The 21319-nt window shown below is 44.8% G+C and overlaps 1 protein-coding gene across 4 annotated transcripts in view; it reads left to right on the top strand.

The window, feature by feature from the left end:
- Nucleotides 1–21319, top strand: part of HDAC9 (histone deacetylase 9) — a 518896-nt gene that overhangs the window by 213588 nt on the left and 283989 nt on the right. For 3 of the 4 annotated variants that reach the window (XM_066626951.1, XM_066626953.1, XM_066626952.1), the window contains exon 3: nucleotides 20352–20593. In XM_066626951.1, the coding sequence (XP_066483048.1) occupies nucleotides 20352–20593 (242 nt within the window). Of the gene's footprint in view, nucleotides 1–16424; nucleotides 16474–20351; nucleotides 20594–21319 lie in introns of those variants that run through there. The other variant, XM_066626955.1, reaches the window with a different exon arrangement.

Raw genomic sequence — 21319 nt, forward strand, 5'->3', positions numbered from 1 at the left:
ACCCCACAGCTGAGACTTCGTGGACCCCATTGGGACTGAAGAACATTGATATATGTAATGCTATCCCAATTGGAATAAAAATGGAAGAGTTCAGTCTGTAGAGAGGGAAGACATTTGATGTTTCTGCTTTTTGCTCAGAAATACATGACTCTGTGTTAGACAGTGCATCAACAGCTGTCCTGGGGGTCTCTTCTGGGTAAAGGAACATTTGTTCCCTTGCTAGGGTTAAGCCTCCATTGCTGCAATGGGTCTACTAAGACTTATGTCAGCGATTTAGCTGCTGCAAGTCCAAGTGGGCACAGGAGGGTAGATCAAGGCTGGAATGGGGGGGTAGGACACAGACAGCACTGCTGCCACTAATACCACCCCCTTTCTGGCCTTGGCACATCCCCACCCCATCCCAGTCTCTATCTTTTTCCTCCCCCTCCCTGCCCTGTTCTGCCCACTGTCTGCCTGTCTCCCTCACTGACTTACCAGTACCAGGGCTGTTTAGGAGGCTGATGGTTGCAGGACCGCTTGCCTGCTTGCAGCGGTAGCCCAGCTGCATGAAATGGTTGATCGCACTTTGTGGCCTCCGTAAAACATGCTGCACCAGAACATGAGTTCCAGTGGCAGCAGGCTCATAGGATTGGACCATAAGGCTATATATATAGCCTTATGGCTATATAGCATTTGCTTCCGGGCTGAATTCATGGTGCTGGTTATGACCTTTAAAGCCCTAAACAGCTTGGGACCAGCGTATTTGAGAGACTGCCTTCTTCCATATAATCCGGTCCGTTCTCTTAGGTCATCAGAAGGGGCCTTGTTGGTTGTGCCGTCATTGAGAGTGGTGAAGGGAATGGCGACCAGAAACAGGGCCTTTTCGGTGGTGGCACCTACACTATGAAATTCCCTCCCCTTTGAATTGAGAGCAGCTTCCTCATTACTAGCATTCTGGCGGGGCCTGACGACTTTTTTATTCAGGAAAGCCCTCAAGGCACCCTAAGGGCTGTTTTTATAAATTTGTCTTTTACTGTGTGCTATGTATTTTATCCATGCATTTTATTTTGTTTTAATTGTTTTTAACTGTTTTGTATTTTTAATGTTTATCTGATGTTTTGTATTTTTAACCTGATTGTTAGCCGCCTTGGGTGCCCTTCTGGGAGAAAGGCGGAATATAAATCAAATGAATGAATGAATGAATGAATGAATAAATGGTAGGGAGGTGGTATTGCAGAACTGTTACTGCTTGTAGTGCACGTGTTCATTCGGAAAGGGGATAATAGGAAGTTACTGCAGGGTCCTCCGTAAGACTCCCATTAAGTTTATATCGTTATTACAATATGGATACTGGATTGTGATTTGTGGTTGCTAGTATCAGAGCTGTGGTATAAAGGAAGTCAGTTCCCTTGCTCCAGATAAATGTTAATTTCTGCACAGCCTGACTCTCTTACTGTATATATTAAAGAATTCCAGCATGGAGAGGAAAAGGGAGGGCATAATTGAAAATTAAGTTTGCTGAGAAGCAGAAAACAATTAATGGGGAATCATTTCTGTTCCTCTGAAACCAGGCACTATTCTCTGTCATACTTTGCTTATCAAATTTGTTCAAAAATTGCTCTGCTTAATAAACTCACGGTTCATGTTTCCGCTTAGCGATGACTAATTTGTTTAGTCAGTCACTTGACCTTTCAGAAGTTTTCAGGTTGATGCATATTCAGAAGTATGTCTACATAGAAAGTTCTCCACTCAGTGGGAAATCCGCCATAGTTTTCTATTGATTAAAATTTACAAAGATAAATGTGTGTTAAACTCTGGAGAAATTTTATCCTATTATCAGGCTCTAAAAATTGTAATTCTGCTTGTTGGGAAGATGAGTTAATCAAAACTAAATTATAGGCAGCTTTCAGTGTTTACAGTTCTGAAAAAGCCAATGCATGTCTGAATCGGTTGGACAGAGTGCAATAGTAATAACTGGAAGGCAAGCCAAAAGAAATTATCGTTATAAGCTTAATGGAAAATGGATAGTGGTTTATTGACAATGCCAGCAATTACTGCTATGGCTTGCCAAGCACAGTTGCTATGCATCTTCCATTAACTTGGCTTCTAGGCTGGCATCACTGAAACTGTTAAAGGTTGCCCATCAGCAGTATTTAATGGATTGCACCCCAAAACTCTATTAATAGGATTACAGCCCAATGCTATCCTCGGGGAGCACCCGTACAGGCCTCAAAGCAGCACCTCAAAGCATTTTTTAACACCCCACAAGTATGCAGTGCCAGTGGGAAGGCCTGTACTATCCCACCAGCACTGAATCCTGAGGAATGGGCACCACTGAGTATAGTGCCAGCAGCACAGGTGAGAGGAAAGGGTGGCAGGGTGAGACAGAAGTGGGTAGGTGGTATTTGGGGGTTGGAGAGGGCAGAGAGGGGGACGGTTCAGGGCTGAAAGGGGTCAGAAATGGCAGAGGAGCTCTCCTCTGTATCATAGCCGACATCCCAGCCCTAAAAGTCCTACATAGGCTTCTTGGGTTTACCCCACTTATTTTGCTGGCACAGATCAAGTAGCCCCAGTGGACAGGCTGGGGCTTGACACAGAGTGAGGGGACAAATGTCCCCGTATCCCAAGGAGGCCTCCAGCCCGCTCACTTTCAGCACTTTATACAGCACAGGCCATGCAGCCCTACTGCGCCAGCACTAAATAGGAATGGGCTGTCAGTCTGTTAAACTATATTGTCTCCATAGGTTATTCATGTTTCAGTTGCTAACTCAAAGAACGACTGTTCATTTTCCCTATGAAGTAAGCTGTGGCTTTTCAACCTTTCGGGGTTTTTTCTTTGTCTTGCTAGTTGTTTGCACTTTTCTGAATACCATATTTTTGCAAGTCTCACTGCCTCCAGGGACAGTTGCTCTGTGCAGGACTTGGAATCTCAGCACATAGTCATTTCTGCAGCAAGGTAGAGAGGTCTTCGGGTATTGCCTGCTCCTGATCTTTCCTCAGTTCCTCATCCCTCTTTCCCAACCTATTGCGCCTCTTTTGTAGGGCTCACAGCACAGCCCTATGCTTTGTCTACTTGAATTAAGTCCCATCAAGTTCAATGGAACTTACTGTAAGATGTGTATAGGTAAACACAAAATGGCAAGGTTGGTTCGGATTTGCCATTAAATGATTTGTAAATAATCCAATCTTAAAAAAAAAAATGGAACATTTACCAACTCAATAAATGCCTTTGCCAGTTGTCTCATCCATCAAGGCCCCTCCTGCCTTCCATCCCCCAATATACCCTTTCCTTATCCCAGTGGCAGTGGAAGACTCCTTTCTTTCCACACTGCTCTTTGCTTCCTGCTGTGTTGCTTTCGGCACCTCCTTTATTAGTTTTTTTGATGCCAAGTGACAACTTTTCTGGATCTTTGAGTGGATAATACTTGAGTGCTACGCTTGCTCTTTTGCTGCCATTTATTTTGTTTTTGGTCCCCTTTTTCTCCTGTATCTTGGTTTTTCTTGTCATGTGCATTTCCAAATTGATTGTTTTAACTCTCGTTAGCTGTTTTGGAAGTCTTGTTACTGACAAGCAGGCTAGAGATGTTTTAAATGAATAAACTACATTAGATGAACACTATAGAATCATATTTGTAAACAGATAAATGTTGGCAAATAATGTCAAAACTAATTGATCTGATGTAGAAGATCAGTTTGCGAGTATACACCTGGTGTGCTCTAATCTGGCATTTACACACACACACACACACACACACAACTTCGTGTGCTGGCCAGTGTGCCTTTTATAAATGGCGCTGACTGCTTTAGGGCACTCAGTGCCAAGGGAGGTGATGCTCCAATTATGGCTGCCTGCTTTAGGATTGGGCCCTAAGTCATTTTGTGGCTCTAGAGTTCCCATACTGCTCCAGGTTTTTAGCGTCACTTCGCGTTACTGCAATGGCGCTTGGCAAAAACACCCTTTCTTAAGATGTACAAATGAGAATATTATTGCCGCTGCGGTGGGGAATCCATCCAGCATGTGCAAACTGACAAGTGCAAATTCAATTCACAAAGAAAACAAGAATTTGAACTTGAGCCCACAGTTTCTCCTGCAGACTGCTATTGGAAAGATCCACAGTGGGTAGAACTTGGTAAGTGTTTAAAACAGTGGTTCCCAAACCTTTTAGCACCAGAACCCACTTTTTAACTCAATTGGGGACGAATTGACCTAGCTGTACAAGACTGTTCAAAAAAGTTTCACTTTACCAGCTGTTTAAGCTTCTGCTGTTATCCTTTTTACTGGGGCGGGGGGGGGAACCGCTTTCTGGAGGGTTTGTTGAGCTCCACTTTCATCTGATCAGGACCATTCTGTTGGCTTTGCATTCTCCTTCGCCTGTTTGCCTACTTACAAGTAAACACACAAAGTGCTCCTCCCTTTTCAGTTCCTGTAGAGCTCAATGCATTTTCCTTGCTGTCTTGTGGGAGGGGAACTTACTTCTTGAGAGTTTCTTGGAGCCTGTGGTCATTGGATCAGGACCATTCTGGTGGTGTTGCTTTCGCCTTGGTCTGCCTTTTGAAGTGGACCAAGGCACATTGCCTACTTGTGAGTGAATGCACACATGTGCTGCTCTCTTTTGGTTTCCATAGGACTCAATACATTTCCCTTGTCTGACATCAGCTTGTCAGTTTTGCGACCCACCAAAAATTGGGTCGTGGCCCACTGGTGGGTCCTGACCCATAGTTTGGAAACTACTTTTTTATCACTTTCTATTGCAACCTTTACCCTGCCATTTACCTGACTTTGCTGTTGCAGTTTGTTCCCAGGTAGGGGCTTTTTCACATGCATGGGCCCATGTTTCTCCTTGTTTACCTGTGCCTCCTTTGCTTCATACATGCTTGGGAGATATGTGGCATCTCCCCCCTCCATTTGTTCCCCTGGTGGGAGCGTTTCGCTGACCAGGGGAGGGAATGTTTCCCCCTTCTGCTTCTTATTTTTGCAGTGACAGGGCTGCTATTTCTTTGGGTTGGCTCTTTCCTCACCTTTGTTAGCCAGGTAAGGGCTTTCTGACAGCCATTCCCACCCTTGATTCTCATGCATAATTCTCACATTTCTGTCTGTCCTTCGGTGCCTACTTGCGGCATGGCTGTCACAGAATGGTTGCCAGGGAACAGCGGAAGGGTTCACGAGCAGTGACACACAGTGCAATTCTTTTCCATGCTGTTAGCTGGTCAAATTGGTGAGCTTAACTCTCGCTGCCTGTTTGAGGAGCAACATTTGAAGCCTTTCAAGGCCATCAACAACAACAAAGCAGAGCAGAACATTAATGCGGAACTCACAGTGTGTTCTGTCAAGCCCTAGGTCTCTTATCTCCTTCATTAGCTTTGTGTTGTTGTCTTAATTCACTGTCAGGACCAATCTATATTATTGTTATTACTATTATTATTTATTATTTTATTCTTCAGAATATTTATATGTAAGTTCTTGGCCACCAGCACTCCCTCCTGAGCTGGCCCCCCTCAGGGTGACATGGCTAGACCTCAGAATCAGGGAGGAGATTTCCAGCATCTTGCCCTTCCTCCAACCTTGGCAGGTGGGTGATACCTTTCGTATTCTCTCAAGGCCTTATGGAGCTCCATAGACTATCCCACTCTATGCCTCGGGACTGCCTCCAGGGTGTCAATCCATGGGCTGCTTTGCTCTCACAGGTTGGGCCTGGGGCAGGTTCCACCAAGCCAAACTGCATTGACGCAGGCTCCCTCTCTGCTTTGTCATGAGTTTCCACGCTCAATGTTGCAGCTGCCTGGCTTGCGCCTGCCCCTCCACATCTTCCCAGCTTGTCAGCCAGGCACAGGGGATTCTGGCATTCTTTGGAGGCTTCACTGGGTGGCATCTGGCAGCACACTTTGTCATTTGGAGGTCAGATGTTATCTACTATTTTCAATAAAAACTGTTCACAAAGCAGTTTAATCAGCAAAATAAATCAATAAATGGTTCAGACTCTGAGGGGCCTCCTCTGTGGCGGAGAAGGACCCTCTAGGTGTCCTGAGTACCAGCCAAAACCCAGCAGCGATCACGGCCCTTGGGGGGAAAATAACCCTGGCTGCAGATGTTCCTCCCAAAGAATCGGAAATCTGGAGGATCCAGTGCCCTCATTTGATCTCCTGGATCTGCTCCAGATCTGCTCCATCACCCTATGGAGCCAAGAGTATTGGCCCCCCGGCATCAGAAATAGCAAAGAAGTGCCCACATGACTGCCCAAGCAGTTACTTCTCTTGGGTCAGGTGGAGGAGGTGATAGGCCAAACTGCCGTCCCTAGATTGGATTTTACTCATGCCTGATCAATCCAATACATGTTTTGGACAGCAATCCTCGTTCCATGGTAGAGGAGTAGGTGTGCAATGCTTCTTTCCACCATACCTAATTTGAACTACTGACATTCCTTCCAACTGCTTGTTTGTGCACAAACGCAATTTCTTTCGGCAAGGGAGGAAGATCAGCAATCTGACCAGTGTGTATATACAGGCCTTTCATATATGGGTCTGCTTCATAAGAACATAAGAACAGCCCCACTGGATCAGGCCATAGGCCCATCTAGTCCAGCTTCCTGTATCTCACAGCGGCCCACCAAATGCCCCAGGGAGCACACCAGATAACAAGAGACCTCATCCTGGTGCTCTCCCCTACATCTGGCATTCTGACTTAACCCATTCCTAAAATCAGGAGGTTGCGCATACACATCATGGCTTGTACCCCATAATGGATTTTTCCTCCAGAAACTCGTCCAATCCCCTTTTAAAGGCGTCTAGGCTAGACGCCAGCACCACATCCTGTGGCAAGGAGTTCCACAGACCGACCACGCGCTGAGTAAAGAAATATTTTCTTTTGTCTGTCCTAACCCGCCCAACACTCAATTTTAGTGGATGTCCCCTGGTTCTGGTATTATGTGAGAGTGTAAAGAGCATCTCCCTATCCACTCTGTCCATCCCCTGCATAATTTTGTATGTCTCAATCATGTCCCCCCTCAAGCGTCTCTTTTCTAGGCTGAAGAGGCCCAAACGCTGTAGCCTTTCCTCATAAGGAAGGTGCCCCAGCCCCGTAATCATCTTAGTCGCTCTCTTTTGCACCTTTTCCATTTCCACTATGTCTTTTTTGAGATGCGGCGACCAGAACTGGACACAATACTCCAGGTGTGGCCTTACCATAGATTTGTACAACGGCATTATAATACTAGCCGTTTTGTTCTCAATACCCTTCCTAATGATCCCAAGCATAGAATTGGCCTTCTTCACTGCCGCCGCACATTGGGTCGACACTTTCATCGACCTGTCCACCACCACCCCAAGATCTCTCTCTTGATCTGTCACAGACAGCTCAGAACCCATCAGCCTATATCTAAAGTTTTGATTTTTTGCCCCAATGTGCATGACTTTACATTTACTGACATTGAAGCGCATCTGCCATTTTGCTGCCCATTCTGCCAGTCTGGAGAGATCCTTCTGGAGCTCCTCACAATCACTTCTGGTCTTTACCACTCGGAAAAGTTTGGTGTCGTCTGCAAACTTAGCCACTTCACTGCTCAACCCTGTCTCCAGGTCATTTATGAAGAGGTTGAAAAGCACCGGTCCCAGGACAGATCCTTGGGGCACACCGCTTTTCACCTCTCTCCATTGTGAAAATTGCCCATTGACACCCACTCTCTGCTTCCTGGCCTCCAACCAGTTCTCAATCCACGAGAGGACCTGTCCTCTAATTCCCTGACTGTGGAGTTTTTTCAGTAGCCTTTGGTGAGGGACCGTGTCAAACGCCTTCTGAAAGTCCAGATATATAATGTCCACGGGTTCTCCCGCATCCACATGCCTGTTGACCTTTTCAAAGAATTCTATAAGGTTGGTGAGGCAAGACTTACCCTTACAGAAGCCATGCTGACTCTCCCTCAGCAAGGCCTGTTCGTCTATGTGTTTTGAGATCCTATCTTTGATGAGGCATTCCACCATCTTACCCGGTATAGATGTTAGGCTGACCGGCCTATAGTTTCCCGGGTCCCCCCTCTTTCCCTTTTTAAAAATAGGCGTGACATTTGCTATCCTCCAATCTTCTGGCACTGTGGCCGTTTTGAGGGACAAGTTGCATACCTTAGTCAAGAGATCTGCAACTTCATTCTTCAATTCCTTAATAACCCTTGGGTGTATGCCATCAGGGCCCGGTGATCAGGGCTTCCTTACATGCCACATTATGCTCACTATGGAAGGAAAAGAAACACAGCCAATCCTCCGCCAGACAATGACGGTCATTGCCTGGGAAGCGTATGAATTGAAGTACAAGGAGACGGGATGTTTTAAATTGCTGTGCCAGCAAATAATTGTTTCGGTTTGGGGACAAGGACTGCTTTGCCAACCCAGAGTCCCACGTGTCATGATGCACTGGCATCTTGAAGCAACTCAGGAAGTGACATTGACATACCTCAGGACACAGTGCCAGTAATACCCGCCATCGCTGAAGCAAGCACACGTGTTTTTGGATGCCAACTGGCTGAAACAATAATGGCAATTTTCTCTTTAAAGCAGTCAAGTAAATGTGAAGGTTACATCCACATTTATCTCTGGTCTATTTTTATCTTGCCCTCAGTCGAAGTTGGCTGTATGAAAGATGCTCAGATTCCATGTAAGGCAAAAAAGAACAGTTTTTGAAGAAATGAAAATTGCTCATTCACTTGCCAGGAAGTTGTAAGGAAAGTGGGTTTCAAAGCTCTGCAGAAGAAGTATTTTAAAAAAATGAATAAATAGAGGAGCCGAGATGTATTTCTGATATTTCAATGTTGACATATTTTTGTGCATGATCATAAGGTATTTGATTTGTTTCATCAAGACCTTTAGGTTTTCCTGCTGTTTAACAGCAAGAGATTGACTCACAACTTGAATGCAAGACAGCTGGTTGATCAATCCGCACCTCCTAAGTGCGACTCAGTGAGGAATGGCTGAACATTACAATTAAGGACTCTGCGAGTGTTTGTAATTAGGAGACGTTTGTAGTTATGCTCTGGTTTCTTTGCACATTTCAAAAGAACGGAGCCAGTCTTGGGGAACTGATATAATAAAGCCATTCATTTTCAAGCAACCAGTGAGCTCTCTCTAACCTAATAGCTGGCATTTCAATGCCTCTCAGCGATGGCTGAGAAGTGTGTGGTTGTCTGAGCTTCCCTTTTGAGGCTCTTGGGAAATAAAAAGCTTTGCATATCAAAGCCCTGATCACTGTTTACATTTATTTTACTTCTCATTTTTGACATGTCTGCAAACATTTCAAGGAAAGCATAGTAATAATAATGGCTGGGATCCAAACTGCAGCACGTGCGGAAGCTTTTTCGCTTTTCTCTCCCAGGAGCAGCCCCTGCAGCTCCCAAAAAGCAGTCCTCTAATGGTCGGGGGTGAGATAGGGGTCGGGAATGTCATCTTGTAAGTCACAACATGGTTCAGGATGCGGACTCACCTCCCTGCATTACAATCTCTGCGCATGAACTGGAGGTTGTCCATGACTTTGTGTACCTTGGCTCAACAATCTCCGACACTCTTTCTCTCAATACTGAGCTAAACAAACGCATCGGTAAAGCAGCTACCACGTTTTCCGGACTCACAAAGAGAGTCTGGTCCAACAAGAAGCTGATGGAACATACCAAGATCCAGGTCTACAGAGCTTGCGTCCTGAGTACACTTCTGTACTGCAGCGAGTCTTGGACTCTTCTCTCACAACAGGAGAGGACACTTTCCACATGCGCTGCCTCCGGCGCATCCTCGGCATCACCTGGCAGGACAAAGTTCTAAACAACACAGTCCTGGAACGAGCTGGAATCCCTAGCATGTATGCACTGCTGAAACAGAGATGCCTGCGTTGGCTCGGTCATGTTGTGAGAATGGATGATGGGCAGATCCCAAAGGATCTCCTCTATGGAGAACTCGTGCAAGGAAAGTGCTCTACAGGTAGACCACAGCTGCGATACAAGGACATCTGCAAGAGAGATCTGAATGCTTTAGTAGTGTACCTCAACAAGTGGGAAACCCTGGCCTCTGAGCGGCCTGCTTGGAGGCAGGCTGTGCAGCATGGTCTCTCCCAGTTTGAAGAAACACTTTGCCAACAGTCTGAGGCAAAGAGGCAAAGAAGGAAGGCCCATAGCCAGGGAGACAGACCAGGGACAGACTGCACTTGCTCCCAGTGTGGAAGGGATTGTCACTCCCGAATTGGCCTTTTCAGCCACTCTAGACGCTGTTCCAGAACCACCATTCAGAGCGCGATACCATAGTCTCTCGAGACTGAAGGTTGCCAACATGAAGTCACAACAACTGACTACAGGCAGACAGAAAATTCAACCACTGCCACCCCATTTGTATGGACATGTACCTCTCTGGATTTCAGACTACAATAATGGTATTTGCACAGATGGGGCATAAAAAGCCAGGCAAATTAGATCTATTGTGATGTGTTTCTATGAAATTCTGGCAGGATGATACCATTTCTCTGGTTGTTTGTGGAACCTTTGAACCTACTTTGTATTGAGTCAGACTGGCCAACTGTTGGGGTGTCCCCAGTGCATTGCCATGTTGTCCTGGCAACTTGTCACTTGCACCATGACAGCCAAATGGGATTGGGCTGTAAATCTCTTGGAATCAATGAACATGCTAAATTCTGGCTGAATTCTGTACATATATACAGCATTTCATGGTTTATTCCTTTCAAGGTTACATGGACTGTAATTTGATACTAAAAAGTTGATGTCTTGTTAGACATGTTCAGGGATGGGTACTCAAATCAGGTGACTCAGACTTGAGTTGGGAGAAGGTGCATTTTTGCTGACTCGTTAGTCACATGTGTGGAAGACTCAAAAAATACTCAAGTTATGGTCCCCCCTTGACTCGGCACTCATTCCCATGCATGCTGACTCAAGTCTGCCTGTGTCTGGGTGTCTTGCTTACTGTTTTTGCACTGTGAAAAGCCTCGTGGGGCCAACATTCAGACCAGGTGAGCAGCAGGGAGGCAGGGAAGGGAGGGAAGCAGTTCATAGTGATCATGCTTTCCAACCTCGTGGCTTCCACGGGCTCCATTGTTACTTGGGAGGAGGAAGCATCATTGAATGACCGGTGCAAATGGAACTACTTATGAGTAGAGCTGCAAAGGATCAGGTCATCCTGGTAAACCTCACAGCTGCTGTGCTTGACCCTCCTCCCTCTTGTCGCTTCTCTCCTGGCTCTCACTCAGTCCCTCCCACTCCTCCCGCCCTGTTTACGAATGGGTGAGGTCATCAGGGAAGTGTTCCAAGAGAACTCACACACATACACACACAAAGGTGCAAAAGACAGCGACTAAGATGATTACTGGGCTGGGGCACCTTCCTTATGAGGAAAGGCTATAGCGTTTGGGCCTCTTCAGCCTTGAAAAGAGATGCCTGAGGAGGAACATGATTGAGACATACAAAATTATGCATGGGAAGGATAAAGTGAATAGAGAGATGATCTTTACACTCTCACATAACACCAGAACCAGGGGACATCCACTAAGTGTTGGGAGAGTTAGAACAGACAAAAGAAAATATTTCTTTACTCAGCGTGTGATTGGTCTGTGGAACTTGCCGCAGGATGTGGTGACGGCATGTGGCCTGGATGCCCTTAAAAGGGGATTGGACAAGTTTCTGGAGGAGAAATCCATTACGGGTTACAAGCCATGATGTGTATGTGCAACCTCCTGATTTTAGAAATGGGCTATGTCAGAATGCCAGATGCAAGGGAGGGCACTAGGATGCAGGTCTCTTGTTATCTGGTGTGCTCCCTGGGGCATTTGGTGGGCCGCTGTGAGATACAGGAAGCTGGACTAGATGGGCCTATGGCCTGATCCATTGGGGCTGTTCTTATATTCTTATATATATTCTTATATATTCTTAAAGCACAGTGGCTCCATCCTCTTTCATCTTAACTTTCTCATAACACACTGTAATCTACCCCACCATTTAAACCGTATATAAAATACAGTAGAACCTGTATGGTGGGCCACTGTGAGATACAGGAAGCTGGACTAGATGGGCCTATGGCCTGATCCAGTGGGGCTGTTCTTATGTTCTTATGTTCTAACCTCTTTAAGTTGACCACCCAAGTGACTGGAGGAATTGGTCAACATAGGGAGATGGTCAACGTATGGAAAAAAAGGCATTTAAATATTATCATGTTTGGTTCCCAGGGCAACAAATGCAAGGCCAAGTTATTATTTAGATTGGATTTTAAAAAAGTTTTATTGCAAATATCAATGAGAATTGATCCTCTTGTGATACTTACTATTTATATCATTTATATCTATATCAAGAGACAGAGAATAAACAGCCCACAATCAGTGATTCAAAAAACCCCTGAAAATTCATAAACTTAAAAAAAATTGTAAGTTAAAAAAAAATACTTGGTTTCATAGCAGACAGGCAGACCAATGCTATCCCTTGCCAGCCCATAGCATGTGGCATGTTACATAGCCCCAACAGCTAAAAAACAAACACGTTTTTACTTAGGCTGCCTGGCCTCCACTGGGTCTCCTCAGATTCACTAAATAATAATAATAATAATAATAATAATAAGAATAAGAATAATAAGAATGAATGAATGAATGAATGAATGAATGAATGAATGAATGAATAAATAAATAAATAAATAACTTTATTTATACCCCGCCCTTCTCCCCAAAGGGACCCAGGGCGGCTTGGTCCAGAAGGTGTTTGATACGGTCCTTCACTAAAAGCTGTTGAGAAAACTCCACAGTCAGGGAATAAGAGGACAGGTCCTCTCATGGATTGGGAACTGGTTGAGAACCAGGAAACAGAGAGTGGGCGTCAATGGGCAATTGACAAAAAAAGTGGAGAGAGGTGGAAAGTGGAGTGCCTCAAGGATCTGTTCTAGGACTGGTGCTTTTTGACATCTTCATAAATGACCTGGAAACAGGGATAAGCAGGAAGGTGGACAAGTTTGTGGATGATACTAAACTTTTCTGAGTGGTGAAGACCAGAAGGGATTGTGAAGTGCTCCAGAAGGATCTCTCCAAACCGGGAGAACAGGCAGCAAAATAGCAGTTGTGTTTTAGTAGAAGTGTAAAGTAATGCACTGGTGATGGGAAGCAAAGTGAAAAGACAGTGGCTTCACGATGCACAAGCAACCTCATGTCCCTCACAACTTGGTACATGTCCAGGTACAAACGGCAGCCAGCGCAGGTCTGTCGGTTATGTGCACACTGCACACCTATAAAAACCCTTTCGCACATGCGCTAGCAGGCGTAGGGGAGGGATTGTCGCGTGGCTTCTTGCTTTTCCAAGATGGGCCAAACCAGACAAAACACAGGCCCACAGTATCACATTCAGTGGGCAACTTACGGAGGGTAAATTAGTACTCTGTGCAATGGTCGAAATGGTCAAGATACAACTTACGGACGTGGTCAATATAGAGAGGTTGGTCTCCCATAGTGTATATGCAGTGTCTGTCCATACTGTGAAAATTAGGTCAACTTAAGGAGGTGTTCAATATAGAGAGGTGGTCAACTCTGGAGGTTCTACTGTATCATGTTTCCACCCACTCCAGCAAATCTGGACAAGTGAGAAAGACATGAAACCTGAGACAAAAGTGGAGATATTGCCAGGGTAGAACATGCTTTCAGCCAACATGATGTGCCCATCGGATTGGGCTGTCAGTTTCTTACAATTCAATCCCATTCCATATTCAGTCCTATTGTGTTAAACAGGGCTTAATCCCAAGAAAGTGTTTAGGGAGTGGTTCTCAAACTTTTTATACTGGGACCACTTTTTAGAATGACAATCTGCTGGGACCCACCGGAAGTGATGTCATTAACCTGGAACTGATGTCATAGCCAGAAGTGACATCATCAAGCAGGAAAATTTTTAACACCCCCGTAAAACAATCAGATCAATTAATTGAATAAGGGCGCAATCCAAAAAAGGAGATGGGCCAGTGCAAGTCCCTTGCATGCCATAAGGCACATTTGCACCACCAAGTGAGGAGGTAGGCTGGCCCAAGCCTCGGATGGCCACAGCAAAAGGTAAGCCCCTGCCGGCTGAGTCAGGTTGGTGCGAGGGACGGGGAAGTGCCGCAGTTGAGCGGGGGGTGGGTTGAGTGGTTGAGGTTGAGCTCTGGGCTGCTCAGCTCCACGCCACCTAAGGAAGTGGTGCAGATCCTAGTAGACCCTTTGGGGCTGCTGTGGCATTTCCTGGGGTAAGGGGAATGAATTTGAGCCATGGGCATCCCCAGTCCTACTGTGGATGCAGTGCAGGCCAGCTGGCCTGCCTGCTCCAGTGCGGGTTAGGATTGGACTGCCTGTAAACTAAAAGTTTGCAATAAGTTAAAAAATTTATTTAGAATAAAGAAGAACCCACCTAACCCTTCCAAGCAGTTACGGATCTGTTTAAAAAAAAATTTCCCAAACATCCCAAAGGCTGCAGTCCACACTTACCCAGGAGTAAGCCCCATCTACTCTCACTGATAAAAGTGTATACATAGTTGCCTTTTAAAAGTACAGATCTGTAACGTTTTCCCAAATGCAGTAAAATACCTTGGTAGCATTATGCTAGCAAATATAATATATTAAAAATATGAAAAATAAAATACACATTGAAATGAATGGGGCCCCACTAGAAATTGGCTCATGGCCCATCTTGTGGGTCCTATGGGTCCTGGTGTAGGGGATTGGAGCCTAATAGCCCAATCCTATTCCCCAGCAGAGCCCAGAGCTTGCAGCACTACCATGATAGCCCATGATAGCCAATGTGCCAGGGACCAGACAGCCCTGGAGGTATATTTTTTACTTCTCTTTTACTTCTCTCCCAATGGGCTACCTAGTCCCCAGTGGGTCTCTTCAGATCTATGTCAGCTCTTTTGCTAGCATAAATCTGAATAGACTCTGGGGATGTGTCCGAACTGGGGAGGGGGCAAATGATCTGGTATGCACAGCTGCCACTGAGATCCAGCCCCTCCCACCCCTGGACCATCCCTGGCCCAGCCCACTCCCCAATCTGTCCTGATCCTCCCTCAGTTCACCACTGACTTAATGGTGAGAGCAAAGTTTCTGGGGCCAGTGGTCTGCATTTTATGCTAGCAGATCGTAAGATCTGCCAACATAAGGCCCAGATATGGTTAGGCCATCATGACACCATCAGCTCTATGGAATTCCTCTTTTCCCATGATGGAGATCCATGAAGATATGTGGGACCTCCTTGCAGAGTGATTTGTTGAGTTAAAGATGTAAATGTATATAGCAACTGTTAGCCTGCATATGCCCGGTCTTGTCTGATCTCAGAAGCTAAGCAGGGTCAGACCTGGTTAGTACTTGGATGGGAGACCGCATGGGAATACTGGGTGCTGTAGGCTTATACCATAGTCTTTCGAGACTGAAGGTTGCCAACCAGATGTAAATGTGTGCTGTGTGCATGGAATTCTTTTTCCATTGTGTGCACTTGTAAACTCTTTTTAATGTGACTGTATTTTTCTGTACAATAATAATAATAATTAATAATACAGGTATTTCTATACCGCCTTTCTTGGTCTTAAGATTTCTTCTTAGACTTTATTCAAGGCTGTTTACATAGGCAGGCAATTTAAATCCCCGTAGGGATTTTTACAATTTGAAAGAAGGTTTCTATCTTTCAAGAAACCACAACATTCAGATGTTTCTTTCTTGATCTGGTCGCACATTCTGGCCTCCATTCTCCCACGCTCAGAGCAGATAGAATAGCTCGGCTCAGCTTGTCAGTTGCTTCAAGATCACAAGGTGCCGGTGGCCTCGAACTGGCGACCTTCGGATGTTATCTTCAGGCAAATGGAGGCTCAACCCTCTAGACCAGACCTCCTGCCATATTAGGATACCGGTATTCATTCATTCATTCATTCATCACATTTTAATACTTTTCTTTCTCCAAAGAGCTCAAGGTGGTATATATGGTTCCTTCCCTCCTTTTTCCTCACAACAACCATGTGAGGTAGGTGAGGCTGAGAGATAGTGACTGGCCCAAGGTCACCCAAGAAGCTCCATCTTGGGCTGAATGGGGATCCTGGAACTTCCATGTTTATGTCCAACTCCCAAATCACTACACCATCCTGGATACTTTCCGATTGAACCGTGAGAGTACAGGAAATTATGGGGAGAAGGGCAGGGGAAAACAAGGGGGGTTTCAGCCAAACAGTGGGGCTTGGTTTACCCATATGATTGTGAGCCCCGATGCTGCGGGATTGAGCTCAGCTCTGGTAACTTTTATTGTTCCTAGTGCAGCTTATTATACGTGGCACAACGGATGTAAGAAAATCCATCTCTCCGCTTTAAACATGATAAGCCTTTGTCACCTACAATGCAATTAATGCCAAAAATAGAAACACGCCTGTGATAAGGCTGTGACTTGAAGGGGATGAGCCATCGTCCAAATAACAAAGACTTATCTACAGGGCCGGAGGAGTCAGCCTCTACTGAGCTGTCAGTTTGCTGATTGCCATTTCTCTGTGAGTTTGATGAAATATTCATGTCTTTGCTCTGCTCTCTCCAAGCACTATTGATTTCTTGTATAAACGCGGCTATATTTAGTCTAGACAAATGGAATGTGGGTTGCTGCAGAATAAATTGGCTGAAAGGGCTGGGATCTCGCTGTCCGCTTTTCTCTTGGTCTGGGACAATTATTTATAATCAAGGGTAGTTTTTGTAACTTAAGGGTGATTTTTTTTTTTTTGCCATTTTTGATGATTAGTCTCAGAACAAAGAACAGGAATTGGGCAAATTCAGTTCTGGCAGAGCAGAAAGCTAGAACAAAACACAATGTTTGAAATCTGTTTGTAAGGAAAACTCAAGAGACTTTTGGTTTTTTTGCATCACTTTTTAAAATTATGCTAGAAGCGCCCAAGATACTTGCTTATAAGCTTAAAGCTTAAAAAAAAAAAATACATGCCTAAGCTTAAAAATACATGTGTAGGTATATTCTTCTGATTAAGCATCATGCTCCTTGCTAAATATATTTTGTGCTCCATCTTCCTTGTCTTGAGCTCTGGGAGAAATACAAGTGAAAAGGAAAGGGAATGTTATTTTAAAACCAAAACCATGGAACAATCTTTCAGTGTCCAGATGCTCATACTTCTGATATGTGCATCTGGACAGGGAGATTCCTCTATAGTAGTGTTCTTAAAACAGCTGGCTGGTATGCTTATGTGCTACTGCCCTCTGCTGGGTGAAATGCACATTGGTCTGTGTTGCACCATGGGTCCTATTCTGCCCATAGCTCGAGATTTTCTTTCTGGGCACACAATGTGGCCAACTCATCTTCTCAGGTCAGATCCATGGCAATATGAATGCTCAAATTTCTACGCTGCTTATCATCTAATGCCCCCGGTGGATGGAGCTTCCAGACTGAGCATTTCCAAAATAAGAGGGATTCTGGAACTGCAGTCTGTAAAATGATGGACATCATGCTATTTACATGGGTTTACATTGAACCCATGTCAATTACATGGGTGCCATTGAACAAGATTCTCTGGTGCTGCTATGATGAGCAGCAGGGAGGCAATCCTTCAAAATAGCCTCTCTATAGTCTTCCTACTGGCTTAATAATAATTGTTGGAACCCCCAGACCCATAGCTATGGAGGCCCTTTGCATTGTAAGAGGGTCCTATGATGAAACACACCTGAAGATACCACGCCTAACAGGAATATTCATTTATTTGCCAAAAATAACCCTGTTTCTCCAGCTTTTTGTCTTTATTTCTTAAATGGGCATGTGGCAAAAAAACACCCTTTTGGAGCCCTCTCCTTCCATCTCAGACACCCCTCCTCCCGTTTTGCAAAGGTTGCCAGTCTTGTGACATCATCAACCCCACTTGGTGACGTTAGTGGCCCAGCATCAGATTTTGGGATGCCTCTCTGTTACCCTATCCACCCCCTTGCCGAGCACCCCGTCACCCTGCTGTGGTCTAAGTGTCTGTGCGAAAAAGAGGATGAAACCATCCTAAATTCTTAAATCTCTTGCCTTCCCCTTTTCCTGTCATTTCCAGTATACTCAGGGCTGGGGGAAGACCTATCCATTCACCACTGCCTTACTAGAGAACCGCAAGGCTTTTGTAGACATATGAGTGCAAAGGAAGAAAGGAAAAGTGGACATGTTACTTGCACATGTTCATGCGTTTGACCTTGAGAGGTTTGACCTTTTAATCAGCGGGTTTTGCATCCATGGATTTGACTCAACATGGGTCCCCCAACCCATGCTGAGGCCCAACCTATATCCTTTGAACACGACCAGAACACAGCTCCGCGTGCCTGCATATTTATCCGCAGGTTTCAGCGTCCGCGGGGGTTCCAGGAATGGAACCTTCACAGATGCCAAAGTATGACTATTCCAAACATTGTTGTTTTTGATTTTGGCAGCCGTGATGGAATTCTGCTTCTGGCAATAAAGCATCTTTTCTGCCATTGGAAATGTATCACACAATTCCACGATCCTGCCTTGTTACCTCTTTCAAAAATGCGTCCTTTGCTTTTTGCATCCCATTCTTGCCTCCTACAGTGCTGGCAAGTATTGCAGCAGTAAGTCCCCAGCTGTGTCCCAGGAAAGGACTGCTGGTGTGCTGCAAGAAAGTGGTGTATTAAAGAATTAAAAACACCTGTGAACCCAAAAGTCCTCCCCTGCGGAGAAGGTTGTCTATCACTAAATTATTTACTGCTCTAGTTTTGCCGCCTTCCAATCTGTCTCAGCCAGGGGCAGGGAATTCTGCTGTGTCATGTCTGATGAGGTTGTTCAACTCACTCTAGAGGCAGAGGTGTCTCTGAGCAGGCTTCATGTCAGAAGCACCTTTTTCGCCAGTTAAAATATTTTCAGAAGATTAATCAACCCATTCAGTGGTGAAAATGTGGCAGCTCTAATTCTTACACACTGAAGACAAACCATTTGGAGTGCATGGGTGAAGTGTGAGTCTAATTTTGATTTTGGAGGGGGGAAAGTGTGTCACTTTATATATACACTGTATTACAACGACAAGACATTCAGTTATTTCTATGCTGCCTTTCCAAGGCAGCTAACAGAGAATATGAAAACATAAAAACAATTCGCAATAATATAGATTCATTATAGAATCAACCACTTAAAATATTCAAAAACAGGTTAAATACTGTACTCCAGCAGCATCAGATATCAGACTAATTTCTGACAGCTCACAGCCAAAACCATGGTGGAATAGGTGCATTCTTTTAAAACAGGGGTCTCCAAACCCTGGCCCAGGGGTCAGATGCGGCCCACGGCGAGCTTCTATCCAGCCCGCGGCCAGCCTCTTGTCCCCTGAAAGCCTCTGGCCCATTTGGCCGAACATGACTGGAACTATGCTCTGGTTGCATCTGGAGGGTGTTCTAAGGGCCAGAGAGGTTGAATAAATGAGCCCATTCATTCATTTATTCACTCATCTAAGTTCCATCTCTAATTTATTTATATAAATTTTATATTTAAACTTTTTTTCCGGCCCCCAACACCATGCCAGATATTTGATGCGGCCCTCTGGCCAAAAAGTTTGGAGACCCCTGTTTTAAAACCAATTGGGAGGGACAACTCCCATGTTCCCAAAGTCAGGTAGTTCTGCATTCAGATGGGTTATCAAAGAGAAGGTTCTGTTCCACGTGCATGCCAATCAAGCCTCATTCAGTGTGGCAGCCCTGAGCATCTTCATTGGCAGGTAGATTTTTAAGGTATTGAAAACCCAAACCGTGTAAGGCACCCACCAGTTCGTGTAAAGATTCCCCCGTCCCCTTAAGGGGCAGGGGAAGGGGAGAGGCAGGGAAGCGATTTCCAGGATTGTTTCCCTATGGGGGGGAAAGGGGGGGCTGCTTTCACTTACTTTATATACGAGGTAGGTAGGGCTGCTGCAGGAAGTGCAGGAAGCCCTGCGCAGCACTCCCCGAGGCTTGGAATCGTCAGTAACAGCGGGCGCAAAGCACTTCCGTTTTTCAGGAAGTAAAGTACATAAAGTAAGTGAAAGCACCCCCCATTCGCCCCCCCCTTAGCGACATGATCCTGGGGATCGTGTTGCTGCCCTAGTCCCTCTCCCACAAAGACTTACTGACGGAGTAAAGCTCCCTCAAAGTTTGAGAAACACTGGTGTAAGTCTTTAGAGGTATCAACCAACAACTTGAATTGGATCCCAAAGCAAATGAAAAACCAGTATAGTTCCCATAGTAGGGGATTTACTTTTTGACAAGTATGTTACTTTATATTGTATATTATGTCGCCCAAGTATGTTGGATCATGGGAGACAACACAGTTATTTCTTTCCTGTCACTTTTCTCCAAACCATTTGTAATTTTGCAATCATCCGGTCTAATTTCTCTTTTTGTTTTTGTTCTCCCATATTAGTGGATGTGAAGTCAGAAGTTCCTGTGGGAATAGAACCTATCAGCCCACTAGACTTGCGAACAGATCTCAGGATGATGGTGCCTATGGTGGACCCCATCATTCGCGAAAAGCAACTACAGCAGGAGCTTCTCCTGATCCAGCAGCAGCAACAAATCCAGAAACAGCTCCTGATTGCAGAATTTCAGAAACAGCATGAAAATCTGACCCGACAGCATCAAGCTCAGATCCAAGAGCACATAAAGGTAGCAAATGTTTCCTCTCATCCCAAATTCCATTTCAAGAAGACCAATATGGTCTTTGAAGTCCAGGATGGTTGGCTTCTGTGAACTCTCTTATGCCAGCTGAGTAATAGAGCTTGGGATATTTCTTTTATTTGTGTCCATTAAACCTGTTAGTGTGCATGTTGATAATGCTTTGGTTGTTTTCAGACATGCTCCGTAAATTCTTAAATTCTGGACCTGCTTAGCAAACACTTTGCCGCCAAATAAAATATTCTGAATTAAAATGTTCTGAACCCCATCCTCATCCCGGACAATGAGATAGCACATTTAGAGCCATATAGATCTACTTAAGGACTATATTTTTTCTTGCCTCCATTCATTTCTGGTTGCACAAATTGAATCAGACAAATATACACAGAAGGTCTATTATAACACACCTTCATGGCCATATTCTGCAGTACTTCTCTATATTTCAGAATTTCAGCCAGATTGAAAGAGCTCAGCTCCCAAAATAAAGTGAGATATTCAAAAGTTCTAACCACCCTTCATTTCATGTAGACTTTTAGTCACCAAAGATATTCAATTGTGCTTAGCTCCCAAATTGTCTTCCATTTTTAAATTTTTTTCCCCATGTGTTAGCTTTGGCAAATATCTTTGAACGGCCTGTTACTTTTGGACTGTCTGCACTCATTAAAATGGAAACCATAAATGTGATTTTTTCTTCTTCTTTTTATACTAGTTTCCCTA

This window comes from Tiliqua scincoides, chromosome 5 (assembly GCF_035046505.1).
Source record: "Tiliqua scincoides isolate rTilSci1 chromosome 5, rTilSci1.hap2, whole genome shotgun sequence".
In the NCBI taxonomy this organism is placed as follows: domain Eukaryota; kingdom Metazoa; phylum Chordata; class Lepidosauria; order Squamata; family Scincidae; genus Tiliqua; species Tiliqua scincoides.